Source organism: Rhododendron vialii, chromosome 7a (genome assembly GCF_030253575.1).
Source record: "Rhododendron vialii isolate Sample 1 chromosome 7a, ASM3025357v1".
NCBI lineage: Eukaryota > Viridiplantae > Streptophyta > Magnoliopsida > Ericales > Ericaceae > Rhododendron > Rhododendron vialii.
Genome location: NC_080563.1, coordinates 32,844,877 through 32,859,317, shown reverse-complemented (window position 1 = coordinate 32,859,317; position 14,441 = coordinate 32,844,877). Strand labels below are relative to the sequence as shown.

Sequence of the window (14,441 nt, the reverse complement as noted above, 5' to 3'; positions counted from 1 at the left end):
ACCAGAAATTAACTAAACGAATATCCAAGTATAATATGAACACCAAATTAAGGCACAATGGCAAGATACAAACCAAAAGATCCTGGGAGGTGCCTTTAGTACAACATACCAAAAGTTACAAACCAAAAAAGATCCTAGCAAGATACAAACGAAAAAAGAAAAACCAAAAGTTACACGGCGCAATGACTAGAAATCCTCAATCCATGTACCCTCACAATCTCCTCTAACATTAGCTGTCCTTTCATCATCATCATCATCGTTCATACCAAGGGCTGAAACATCTTGCGGCCTAGAAGATGTATCCATAGTTTCTTCGTACATTTCCAAGTCATAAAATCCCCTAGGAGGTGCCTTTAGCACAACATACCAATTTGAAGATTCGGTTTCCCTTGAATAAAAAACTTGCTTTGCTTGGGATGCAAGGATAAATGGATCTTTGTCATATTGGGTCTGACTTTGATGTAGGTTAACAAGTGTAAAACCATCTTCCATCCTAACACCATGGCCAATGTTTGCCCAGTCACACTTGAACATCGGTAGTTGAAATGTGTGATAATCTAACAAAATTATATCTTTAATCACCCCGTAGTATGAAACTACATCAACGACTTGTGCATTGTCCTTCACACTTGATCTACACAGAGTTGCCGCGTCAATGGAAACACCACTATTTTGGGTTGATTTCTCAGCTTCCTTTGTGTGAAACCGCTGCCCATTGATGATATAACCCGTATAACTCATGGCATGCTTTCTAGGACCATTAGCAAGCCATTGTAGTATCTCCAATTCATTATTTGTGCATGCTTTTACCTGAATCTGTTCAAGTATATGCAACCCAATTAATACTATACTAATTACAATATTAAACTTGATAAACCGCAAGCAAATTAAGTGGTAACCTTTTCCCTCAACCATTTTGAAAAGTTGTCAGCGTGCCTTTTCAAAAGTAAACTATTATTTTTTTGAAGACCAAGGCTGGCATCTGAGTTCTTTAACTCCTCTATATGCATCCTAGTAGAAAAAAAAAGAATGAGTAAGTGATTCACATGTATATAAAAATTTATGAATTCTGCAAGCAGAATTTCATCAAACTTACTCCAAATAAGGTTCCACTATGGCTGTATTGAATAAAACGTAACGATGTGCACTTTCTAAAACTTCATCAGTCAATGTGATGGATGTGGCAGCTGATATTGGACGACCTTCGAGAATTACATCGTTCTCAAAATCTTGATTGCGAGGTCCCCTATTGGTTGTTTCCACAGATTTCATGTGTCGGCTGCAAAATGTTATACACTCTTCTACAAGGTAGCGTTCTGCTATACAACCTTCAGGTCGTGCATGATTCCCAACACTTCGTTTGTATATCTTCATATGTCTAATCATGAAGAAAAGTACATTCACATTATACAATCATAGATAATGAACAAAACCATAGATGATTACTCATTAAAAAAAACTAAAAGGGTTCACCTCTCAAAAAGGTACATCCAACGATATTGGACTGGCCCACAAAGTCGTGCTTCTCGTCCTAAGTGAATTGTTAAGTGCACCATGATATCAAAGAATGAAGGTGGAAAGAACCTCTCAAGCATGCATAACGTTTCAACCACCTCATCCTCAAGGGTTGCCATTTCTTCTTGATCAATAACTCTTTGACACAATTTATTGAAGAATGCACAAAGGCGAAGTATCGCATTTCTGGGTCCAGTTGGTAGTAACCCCTTTAAGGCTACAGGCAACAACTGAAGCATTAGCACATGGCAATCATGAGATTTGAGACCTGTGACCTTCAATTCATCCATTGATACACAATTCCCAATATTTGAACTATACCCATCAGGTACTTTTAAGTCAAACAACCTCTTGCAAAATATTCGCTTTTCATCCTTGGAAAGTGTATAGGAAGCTGGAGGAAGATATGTCCTAGACCCTCGATCTTCGGGATGCAAGTCGTGCTTTATTTCCAAATCTTGCATATCCTTGCGAGCATTTAAACCATCCTTGGATTTTCCGTTAATATCCAACAGCGTGCCAATAAGGCTCTCAATAATATTTTTAATGATATGCATCACATCTAAGTTATTACGCACTAGCAATTCCTACATAGAATAGTAGAGAAACAATCATAAACTATACTAAGATTAATATATATAAATATAAGATATAAATTGATCAAAATGTTGATTGATAAAACTTACCTCCCAATATGATAAATCAAATAAGATTGACCTCTTTTTCCACCTTTGTTTATCTTCATTGTCCCGCTTTCGTTTTTTATTTCCTTCTCCACCTTTCCCCCAATCATTCTTCATATCTTTCAGAGTTTCCGAAATTTGTTTTCCAGTCATGATTCTAGGTTTTTTCCCCTTTTCTTCCTTTCCATCGAACCATGATTTTTTCTTCCGAAAGGGGTGAGATGGTGGAAGAAAGCACCTATGGCACAAATACACAGTTTTCCTACTAAATTTCAGCCATAGAAAATGAGTATTTTCACCACATATAGGACACGCAAATTTACCCTTAGTCATACACCCGGCAACATTTCCATATGCTGGAAAATCATGCATTGTCCACATCAAAATGGCCCTCAGATTGAATGTAGAGTTAGTGAACCTGTCATAAACAGGTGCTCCGTTGGTCCACAAAATCTGTAGGTCTTCGATAAGAGGTCGTAGATATACATCAATATCATTACCCGGTTGCTTAGGTCCTGGGATCAATAATGTCAACAAAACATTTTCCTTTTTCATCCATAACCAAGGTGGCAAGTTGTACATAACCAGCATAACAGGCCAACAACTATACGTCGAACTCAAATTTCGGAATGGATTGAAACCATCGGTAGCAAGACCAAGTCTTAGATTCCGTGGGTCTGCTGAGAAAGATGGCCACTTATCATCGATTGTTTTCCAAGTTGGTGAATCTACCGGGTGTCGCATCTTGGCATCACTGCTTCTATGAGTATGGTGCCATACCAAATCTTTAGCTACTTCAAATGACCTATACATGTTCCGAAACCTTGGAATTATAGGAAAATATCTCAACACTTTGGCAGGAACCCCTTTTTTTATTTGCTTTGTGCGTACGTCTACCTTCCATCTCGAACGACCACATTTTGGACAGTTCTCTAATTCTGCGTTCTCTTTCCTAAATAAGCAACAATCCTTCACACATGCATGAATTTTCTCGTAACCCAATTCAAATTTTTTAAGGAACTTTCTAACTGCACGAACAGAACATAGCATTGTATTATCCATGGGGAACATATCCTGAAGCTTCCCCAAAAGAATAGTGAAACTCTCATCTGTCCATTCATTTTCAGCTTTGATCTTGTACAAAGTAACAATTGCCGACAACTTCGTATATTTTTCACAACCAGGGTATAATGGAGTTTCTGCATCCTCTAATGCTTTTGCAAAGACCTCATCTCTAGCTTCGTCAAGTGGTTCAAGATGGTCTGCATCTCGTGCATAAGTCGCGCTATATAAGTTATGTGCATCTGACATTTTCGCTTCTTTAGGTTTTTGTGCAGCACTTGGTTCCTCCCCATGATGAAACCAAGTTGTGTATGTAGGATCCATTCCATTTATGACCAAGTGTTCATAAACATCATCAACAGAATGGTGACTCAAATTCCGACAATGTTTGCAAGGGCATAGAATCTTTCCTAAATATCCTGCGTATTGATTAGCCATCTCCACAAAGTTCAATGCTGCGTTCATATACTCGTCAGTGCATCTACAAATGTACAAGCCAAGTGTGTTAAATGTTTTAAGAATATGTAACTAGTTTATCTATAGTTGTCTAAAAAAGTTTTTCTATTACCTATTCAAACGCACCCACTCTTTGTCCACCATCTTAACAACACCAAGCTTGTTTCCTGATATCATACAATCATACATGTAATACATAAGGTAAGTCCACTCGTCTTGGAACAATAACCGCTAAGGATGCCAGCAAAAATCCTAGGAAAAAGCAGTAGACTATACACCATAGGAAAAAGCAGCAAGATACACCATTTTGACATGAAAAACAGTTGCCATAACAGAAAATAAGCAGCAAAATAGCAACAGCAGCAGCCATAGAAAAACAGCAGCAGCCAAAGAAAAACAACAGCAGCAGCAATTACACTACTCTATGATGCTCTATGATATGGCAGACACAGTAGCAAAAAATAGCAGCACTAGCAGACACGGCAGCAATAGAAACACAACAGCATATATACAAAAGAATGCAGCTCACAGATTCGTCACAGCAGCAAACAGTATGGTTTAGCAGCAGAAAAAAAACATGACTCCTGTTGAAAATACAATCAAGACTGAAGTGGTTTGTAGTAAGAACTAACCCACTCCAAGCCATACCCTTAGGACACGCCCATAAGAAAATGCAGCATATCAAAACAGCAAGATACATCTTCATGAACAAATGAATGCAGAATATCCTCTTTTTCCTCATCTTTTCTTAGTTTTTTCAATTCCACAACCATCACTAAAAGAAGTGGAAGCTAGGCGTGGAAACTTAGATAGGTAGCAACATTAACAAGTTATTGCCTAATTTCCCACAAGACGGTTTGAAACATATTTACGTTCTAAAATGGGTAAAATATGTGCTTGCCCCTCGAACTATATCGAAATTTTTTACTTCCCCCTTCAACTACCAATTGAACACCCTTACCCCTTCCACTATAAAACTGCTACCTAGTCAGGACAATTCCTCCTATTTGGATGAAAAACTTAACGAAATACCATAACTAGGTTACTGTAAGGGTATTAATGTCTTTTAACTGTCCATATATGTATATGTATGTATTCTCTTCTTCATCCCTATCTCTTCTTTTAAACTACCAGATATCACTGTGTTTGCGTCTCTCTCTCTCTCTCTCTCTCTCTCTCTCTCTCTCTCTCTCTCTCACTGGCAAACACTTAAGTACCCTGCTTTCTTGCCCCAAAAGAGAGAGTTCTATGCATTACATATGCATCAAAACTGAAATAGAAAGCCAAAATATCTGGTAGATGCTAGCATTCCAAGGACAGAAAATGTGGGATCTATAATTGGACAAATTCCTGTCCTGTCCTGTCCTGTTCAAATTACTAGCATATATTTTATTTTCCTACCATTATGAATGAGTCCAAAATGTCTAATAGAATGCCATTGCAAAATCTGCTTCCATAAAAGGCTCTCAAGGTCCATGCCATCCAGTGGTGAGCAATCCAACCGTGAGTAGTCCAGTCATGAAGCAATGGGTCTCTCTCGCTCTCTCTCTCTCTCTCTCTCTCTCTCTCTCTGATTGAGTATGGTCTGATTTGAGAAATTATGGTTTGCTGCTAAAAGATGAAAGAGGGATTGAGTAAAGTTTGGGAGTGAATGTCTAAAGTACCCTTTTGATGGCGCCAGAATAGGTAGGGTAGGGTGTTTTGTTAAGTTTTCCATCCATGGTTTGGACGGAAGGGAGACATTGTCCTGACTAGGTAGCGGTTTTATAGTTGAAGGGGCAAAGGTGTTCAATTGGTAGTTGGAGGGGGAAGTAAAAAAATTTGGAATAGTTCAAGGGTAAGTACATATTTTACCCTTCTAAAACCCATCAGCTTCGCAAGTAGCCACGCAGGTCTAGTTTTTCTACAAAGACCACTCATACCTTCCAGTTTATAACAAGACCAATTATGCAGCCCTTTGTAACAAAACCAACAAGCAATCAGTTAGTTAATAAACTTTGGAAAAACACTCAATACATATACTCTAGTGGACTTTTGAAGTTGCACTATTGTACAAAACACATACTACATAAACACACACTCCAACCTATCCACTCTTGGGCATTATGTCAAGATAATGTAGGCAACTAAGGCATGTACGAAAAATCAAACACTCAATCAATCCTAGCAACAATCAAATCACACCTGTTGAGCACTCTTTGAACTGGTTGTTTACTTCTACCAGTGCAGCATTCTTCTATGACTGCGGAACCAAGAAGCAAAAGAACGATGAAGGTCAGGATATTAATAAGGAAACAAAGGTAAATCCATGCACTGAAAATAATACACCAATATTTATGCAAGATGAAATCAGAACAATGAGCTTTGAATGTCCATTGGGTTTCGATTTGGAAGTCCTTCATTTCATTTGTGGTGTCCTTTTGTGCAGAATTGATCTCACCTGAGGATTTATTGCAAGCGTGTTCTCTTTGGAAGAATGCTGATGTGTTAGTGTTGTGTATGGGGCGTCTTTAAGGAGAAACTGGGATTCTATATTATCTATTGCCACCCTTTGGCTAATGCATTTTCTTAATCCTAAGCTCAGGCCTTAAGCTATGTAAGTTGTTTATTATACTCCACTTTGTTGAACAGTCCAGTAATGCTCCGGAAGTTTGATAGTAGTGTCATGGTCATCCAAAACAAGTCATACAATGACGAGAAGGTAATCTTTTTCACCCGCACCTAAGTTCTATTTTCTTATGGTATATGATGTTTGTATTTTTCGCACACCCATCTTTTTCCTATTTTGTGTCTCTGTGAGTGGGTCTGTGGACTCATGACTGAAGAAGTGTTCGGTTGCATAATTTTTCTAGTCTAGTTTAAATAGGTGGCAAGTAGTCTCTTCACATCAAGAATAAATGAAAAATAAATTTATAGGGATGACTACTCAACTATTGGTTACTTGCCAATGGTTTGTGGTTCATACCTATGTCACGGAAATGAGCAGTGGGAGCAAGAATATATGTGCCAAAGCATGTTATTCATATATGAAAACTCTGTGTTTGTGATTTTCTTGTTACTTTTGCATGAATTATAATGGATAGACTGCATTCTATCAAAGGCTTCCCTCATCAAGGTTCAGAATAGCGTAGTATTGACATCTCATTCAGATCTGCAACCGTCCAAACATTTTTTCTTTTTGAAAAATAATAAAATCTGTTGTGCGCTGGATGTAAGGACCAAGGTGCATAAGCCATTTGTAAGTTTGTCGCTTATGTAGCAAGAGTTTATTTGCTGACCAGTGTAATGCTCGTGCTTCGCACGTGTTCGCATGCTCATTGGTTTAATTGGTAGTCGGAAAATTAATATACGTATGTTTGATGATAGTAGGAAAAAAAAACACGAACCAAGATTGGCAATTAACTTTTAGGTTTTTCTTCTGAATTCTGCCATTGTTGCACATGTATAGCGTTCAAATCAAAGTTCCCTGCTTGGCTTCAAAATAAACCTGCTGTAAAGATGGACAAATACCAGTAACAAGTCAATTCGGGCTCCATTGTGATCTCGGCAAGGAATATGTTGTTACTATATACATAAGAAAGTAAGGGCAACTACCAGCAAAATTCAATTTTGAACAGGGAAATACCTGAACTGCTAGAGCAAATCAGAATTGCACCAAGTCACCCACTGTCAATCCGTTAAAGGAACGAGGAGCGTAAAGCAGCAATGCCAGATTCCAATGTCAGATAAAAAAAATTGTTAGATCAAATATGTGTTGAAGCCCCTTCATCAATAAATGGCAGCAGATTGCAACAGTTAACCAACTTTAGAAGAGGCAAAGGCACATTAGTTATCAAGGTCAACATCGGAGAATGTATGGAATTATATCATAGTTAGGTGAAAAGAATAACTAAAACAGATTGAATGGCTATTGCATATGCTATTGTGTGATATTGATCATTAGCTTGCTACTACACTTTAGGATGATAAAATCAAGAAATCCTCACTCTGATATAATAAAACACGTGTTAGAGAAACTCTATTGTACCATGAGATAATTGAAGTCATTCATTACAATAAGCCAGGTCTAAGGGTGTCAGAGAACGCAAAGGATACATGACAGGTGAGATTTGTGCACCTCTTCACTTAGATTAAGGAGTAATGGCCCTCCAAAAAGCACAAAAACTATATTGCACATGATCTATTGCATTCAATAAATTCATAGCTGAGTTTCAAACTGTTACAGATCATGTGACTAAACCAGGATTAGTCAATAACAATCAAGTTTCCAAAACTATCCAAGTTGAACTACATCATCTACATATAGATACAAAAAGCCAAGTATTGTAAGAAGTTAAACTCGTATTGGCTAGTCCTAACCATACACCCAAAAGAAGACGTGTTGTCCTTAGTACCAATTATAGGTTCGTTCACGCCGATCAAAAAAAAAATTGTAGGTTTGTTCACGTCCAGCTTCATCAAAGACCAAGGGACGTAGTCTTAGCTCCCAATCAAGACTGGAGATTAGAGTATCATGGCACATCAGATCGTGTGCATAAACCCCGCCCAACAAAAAATCCATTAATGTACTGTATCTCCCAAATCCTCATTGTTCTTATTCGGAAACGGTCAAGGTCAAGTTCATTAGCAAAATCTTGAAGTGGTTTGCATAATTCCTACACCAGTATTAAATGTATTTATCAACAGGCAGTTCATAAAAGATACAAAGTAAATGATTGACAAAAATTAGTAACATAAAGATGGAGCTCCAGTTTTAGTTTTAGTTCCAATCTTAGAACGGCGCACACAAACAGCTTCTACAAAGTATTGGCAAGTAGATGCCAAACGATCTTGCAAGCTCACAGCAATGCCAAATTAAAGAGACCTTTAGGTACAAATAAAAAACTCCTTGGATAACCAAAATAGGACAAATATAAAGCTACTATCAAGAAATAAGAAAACATCCAATCAACATATTATCCACTTGAGAGCTGAAATTACTGTCATTTGCACGACGATTAGTACGACCCTTAAATTTTAGAATCACAAACCCAAAAAGACTAACTTTTTTTCCAATCACTCAAAAGGAAGGGGCCAGTTACAATGAAATTGATAAATGAAGCTCCTAAAATGAGCGAACTTACTCTACACCGTGTTTAATAATGATATTGGTATCATAGATGGAATACATGCAACACTAATATCAAAGCAAAAGTAAAAAATAGAACTACCATGAAGCTACTATCTACGAAGTTACTATGTTTTTGCACAACTGTTAGTAGCACCCTCACAATGATGTTGATACATCGAAGTCCCAACGCAGACATACCAATTAGCATCTTGTCTATGATTCATAGATTTCTGCATTGGAATTGTTTGCAGTGTTCTACTTACAGACAACTCTATTCCCTAGAAAAATAGATGTATTTTAGGAAATCTAATCCCTGACTCTGTACAAGAAGAATTCACATATTTATGGCCAAACTTACCTCTAAACTACATTTAACGTTCATGTTGACGTTATAGAAGGAATACATACATCCCTTATATACAATGAGAGAGAGAGAGAGAGAAAAAAAAGGAAAAAAAAATTACCTCAACAAAAAAGAAACGCTACGAACAGACCATAGCACACTTCTCCTTCCAAGAACAAACTAAATCACACTTCTTTGTTATAGCCCTAATCGTCAACACATAAATGAAGCAATAAGGAATCATACAAAAGAACCTAAAGCATACACCAAAACAAATCGAGAATAAGAAACACCGGGGAAAAAGTAAACGAATATAAAAAAAAAAAATCAAAACAGACCTAAGTTTAAAACAGGACTAAACAAGAGAGGATAATGACAGTATAGATTATCCTTACAATCTAAAAACAAAATCCTCATGCCTATATTTCCTTGTATTAATCACTTGGGAGCAATATACTTCCATAGAAATTCTCTTTAGTGACTCATTCCTAGTGGTTGTGAATTATGTTACCATTTATGTGGCAGGGACAAGCTCGTGCAATGGAGTCCCTAGTTCGAGCTAAGATGCGGCAAAAAGAGTCTTTGCCATTTGTGGCTTCTCTAACAATTGGAGTATACAGTTCCCTCCTACACAATCTTATAATTACCGAGGCCCAAAGAAATGAAAAATAGAATATACCACTGTTTGTTCATGTAGCGTTTCTAGCCTTCTAAGCCTCATGATTCAGTGACATGTTGTAAAATCTAGTGATTTGTGTGATTTAACGATCATCGTGAGATCATAGATGGAGTACATGTATCATTTAAAGCGGCAATACTAAAGCAAACTTACAACTATCTTACCATACCACACAAATCATAGATCATAGAAACTTACAACCAACGTAAATTTACCTCCAAGATAGTAAACCCCATAAAAGACCAAATCACGTGTCTCCTTTGTCTGAAGACTAAATAGGTGTTTCAGCATGCATTATGTACAGAACAAAAGCATGTGTGGCCATGTGGGTAAGCAAAACGAACTTATGAAGTCATGAAAATAGAAGCTAGAGGAAAACTAACCTTGCTGAGAAGATAATAGTGAATAACGTACAAGCTGATCAAAGCTCCATAGCTCCCTCAAACATCTGCAACAACAAAAAATAAGTATTACTAAAAATCTAATTTTCTAGATAATAATGTACATGGGCAAGTGTATATTCAGAGATCTTTCAACTTTCACAACAAAACAGAGGATAAATAGATCAGAAAAAGCTAGGTCAGAAACATAAATCACCGTCCTCTAAACCTTTAAATCTAGTTCAAGAAAGCAGAGAGGATGAACAAAAGGAATAGCTATGTAAAAGCAATTGAGTGATTTTTACAAACACAGGGAGTGCGTCTTAAATAAGGGTCATACCCAACTATAGTAACAATTTCCCATGTAACTAATCCTTCTTATCTTTGTCCCAATTTTGTCACAGCCATCCTCAAAAAATTCTCCAAAATTCAGAAGAGCCGTGAATTGGATCAAACAATATGGCCCAAACTGTTTCTTTTTCACACTCACCAATTAATATTTTTGCTTCAGATTAGAATCATCATCTGATTGAAACTCACATGGTAAAAAGAACACAATTGAAGAACACAAACTAACCTAGCAAAGCATGCCCAAATACAAGCAAGGAAATCGCATGACTCCTTCTTTCTATCCTTCCCAAAAACTTTTTATACACAGCAGCTAGAATAGTTCTTCTATTAGAAGAGGACTTTGTGGCACCGTTCAAACAGTGAATTTCAAATCAGTTACGCGAGAAGCCGCAAAAATAGTTCTTCAGAGTACTTTATGCAGCTGCTCAAACATCGTCTCCGCAATAGCCGCTACAACAGTGCTTTGATGACTCGATCGATCGGCGGAACAGGTACAAAACTTGCGTGAAATAAGGAGAAGAGAGTACAGTTTGGTTGAGTAAAATAAGGGACAACGAAACACAAAGCAAAACCACAGAGGGTATTAATGTAAAATCATACAGTGTCTTGGCTTACCAACCCAGAATCTTTTATTACAAGTGTATTGATATCTAATTTGTCTTTTAATTTGGGAGTTTGACGCAAGTCCATGCTATCCACGTTGGTGTTGAGGGTTCAAATTAAGCTCCCATAGGCGAGGATGGCTTTGTGGGTGCTAGAATGTTCTAACCTTGTGCCACCTTTTGCAAGTGCTCCACCCATGCAACTAGTAGCCCCTACCCCAAGCCCCTGGGAGAGTACGTAAAACGATATAAATTGTCTTTCGATGACCACATTTTCAAAGTCATCAAAAGAAAAAATAAATAAATTGTGAACGGAAAATATAGAATATGTTGTTTGATGGCCAAAATAGTGAAAATGAACAAACTATGTGGACAGAGGGTGTAGATCCCTAACTTTCTGTGGATTTTCTATCAGAACATGTTGCTACATGATGCCCTCATCTCATGTGATTCCCCCCTTTGTTCCCGTCGTGTGATCCTCATGTGAGGAGAAATGGAGCTCACGACAGTTCCATTTTGATTATCTCTGACTTCTATTTGTAGGTCTCATTATGCAAACTATCCATGGTGGAATCTGGTTAATCAAACATTGGTAGCCGTCAAAACAAGTTGGATTTTGTCTGAGAAGTCCATTTCAATTTTGACAATCCCATTTCTATTGAGAAAAAAATGATTAGAGCAGAGACACTTTCCGATATCCAATATTTGATTAACCTAGATGATATACAGATCTTAAGACTCCTATATGTCTTGGTATGTAGACGAGTTGAAAATGTGACTAAAACAAAACCATTTTGATGACTATGCCCATAAAGCTATATCATGACTTTTGGTTTGTCAGGCAGCACCTATATAGCAGTCTCAAAAGTGAGAAATTCGGGAAGTGGAAGAAAGAGATAATGGCTGGAAAATGGAGAAAACCCTTTAAGGTTATTGGTTGCCACTTCCCGTCAAGAATGACCTCAAGAGCGAAAGTGGAAACTAGATTGTGGCCTAAAATAGTAGTTTATGAGTTAGTGAAATTCATTGGAACTTAGTGGTGAATTTTAAAAGCAAAATGCTTTTAGCATCGTAATAAGATACAATAGTAAAGTTCTTCTGCTCTTAGTATTAAACTGAAAAGTGCTAGTTCTTTTTCTAAAATTTATGACAATAACTTAATATTTAATGCCATACGGATGGAACATCTATATAGTTCTCTTACATTCACTCAAATAATTTAGGGACACTAGAATCAGACATTAAAACACAAGTAGTGGACCGCTTCAGAGATTTTCTTTATAGTTGTTTCACAAAAGGTAGGGTAGGAGCCCACATAATGAACCAAAGCATGCCTATATCGATTAAAAGATTATTCCTTTTGCTTGGAATCTCAAAAGCATGCCTATATAAATTAACAAATAATCACTCTTGCTTGTTATTGGAATAAATAAATTAGGGGCCCTTTTTTGAGCTATTCATTACTCTAATCGAACATGCAACCATATCACAAAAAAGACAAAACAAAGCAAAGCCCAAATTCCTAAACACAACAAAGCCGATTGAAAAAAACAAAAAAGTCCACACTCCCAAACAAACTTAAAGCCTTAGAAGCACGGATAAGTCTACAGCCTCACTTATCCATGTCCGAAACGTTGCGAACATGGACACGACATGACACCTGGAAACGCCTAAATAGGTGTCCTATTTTAACTATTTTTTGTGTGGTCAATACATTGTTGACACTCTAGGACTGTATACATGCCAAGGACACCTTAGGAGGTTAAAATGTAATTTTTAAAAGTTGGCCCAGACTTCCCTCAGAAAAAGGGAAAAAAATTGGCCAGACTAAAAATTCTCATGAATATCAATCCATGAATTCATGTAATAAATCCTAAGCTTGTGTATAATGTTTTTACCAAAAACAGAAAGAAGCTCTTTCCTTGACTCTCTCTCGTACATGGCATATTCTCAACAAAGTTTATTTTTCTTCTTCTTTTCTACACTTCATAAGATACCAAAAGTTTCAGTATGTGTTTCGTGTATCTGGTACAGATTTAGAAGTACCATGACCAGTATCCAGTACATTACGGGCATTTATAAGTGCCCATGCTTCATAGGTTGTAAGGGCGAAATACAGTGGGTAGCCTACGAAATTTTGGCAGTCATAAACTGTCAATTGACTCCTCTAGCCACCCAGTGGCTCCACCCTTGACGGGACCAACTGTTGGAAAAGTGTGGGATGTGAATTTAGAGTTGGCGGAGCAAGTTATTTTGATTTAAATTCAGTCGTGGGCGGGTCGCGGTCTTCCATCTTGGAGTTCGTAGGGATTTAGTGACAAGGTGAAGAGATTTGACACTAGGAGATTCATACTCCACTTATTCTTCGAAGTTGTTATTTTGTGTTTCTTTTTGATGAATGTGCTAATTTATATTGATGGTTATGTTGTGACAATCCTACTTATGTTGTTTCACCTCCTTTTACAGATTGTAAATGATCTCAAGTTTACCGTAAATCAAGCAGTAGAACCTGTGGAGAAGGGAATTTCTTGTTTTAATCAGAAAATGCATAAGATCTCAGAAAACAGCAAGAGGCACGATAAGGAGAGGAGGAGAACAAAGGATTGATAGCATAGCATGCAAAGCCCACACTCCCAAACAAACTTAAACTACATTATAAAGTTTAGTCACGCGGGTAAGCGTAAAATATAAATAATCAAGTCAAACAAGACAAAAAAAAAAAAAAAAACGAGGATATCCTAACTTGAATCAGAGTCCAAGAAAAAATTAAAATACAATATAAAGTTCCTTGTACAGAGGCATAGCATGCAAAGCTCTGGCTAACATGACATTAATCGTATGAATGAAACATGTTAAAACCCCAATGATCTTCTTGTGTTTTCTAGGCAAAAGTGTACTCAATGTTAAGCCTTAGTCTATATTTGGGCAAGAATCAAGGAAAATCGAACTGAACCTGTTTAGGGCTTCTCTGTTGAATGACTCTTTGCCTCCGTTGGCGCAACAGTTTGATTCTTTCTGTATACGAATTAGGGATCGAGCATAAAAAGAGAGAAAAAGAGGGAAATCACACAAGAAAAACAATTGATGGAAGAACAACTCACTATTGAAACCCAGAAGATCCGAACCACGCTGATATCTGATACGGAGTGATTAGAGAGGAAGACAACGGTGAACTGAACTCACACGATCAACCCATCTGAACAGAATCGAACTCACGTTGAACAGAACTCACGCTTGTATCTGATATGTGTTCTTCGAGC

At 37.3% G+C, this 14,441-nt stretch overlaps 1 protein-coding gene across 1 annotated transcript; it reads right to left on the bottom strand.

The window, feature by feature from the left end:
• Positions 1 to 2: 2 nt before the first annotated feature.
• Positions 3 to 4,035, bottom strand: LOC131333974 (uncharacterized). The gene is made up of 5 exons (XM_058368825.1): positions 2,202 to 4,035; positions 1,474 to 2,102; positions 1,097 to 1,378; positions 900 to 1,011; positions 3 to 816 (listed from the first exon to the last, which is right to left on the bottom strand). The coding sequence occupies exons 1-5, from the start codon at positions 3,723 to 3,725 to the stop codon at positions 187 to 189; spliced, it is 3,177 nt and encodes a 1,058-aa protein (XP_058224808.1). The 5' UTR covers positions 3,726 to 4,035; the 3' UTR covers positions 3 to 186.
• Positions 4,036 to 14,441: the final 10,406 nt, after the last annotated feature.

Coding starts and splice junctions, on each gene's coding strand:
- LOC131333974 (XM_058368825.1), bottom strand. CDS start 3,725: ATGAACGCAGCATTGAACTTTGTGGAGATGGCTAATCAATACGCAGGA. Junction 1,379..1,473: donor TGGATGTACCTTTTTGAGAG/GTGAACCCTTTT, acceptor CTTCATGATTAG/ACATATGAAGATATACAAAC. Junction 817..899: donor CAAAATGGTTGAGGGAAAAG/GTTACCACTTAA, acceptor ATACTTGAACAG/ATTCAGGTAAAAGCATGCAC.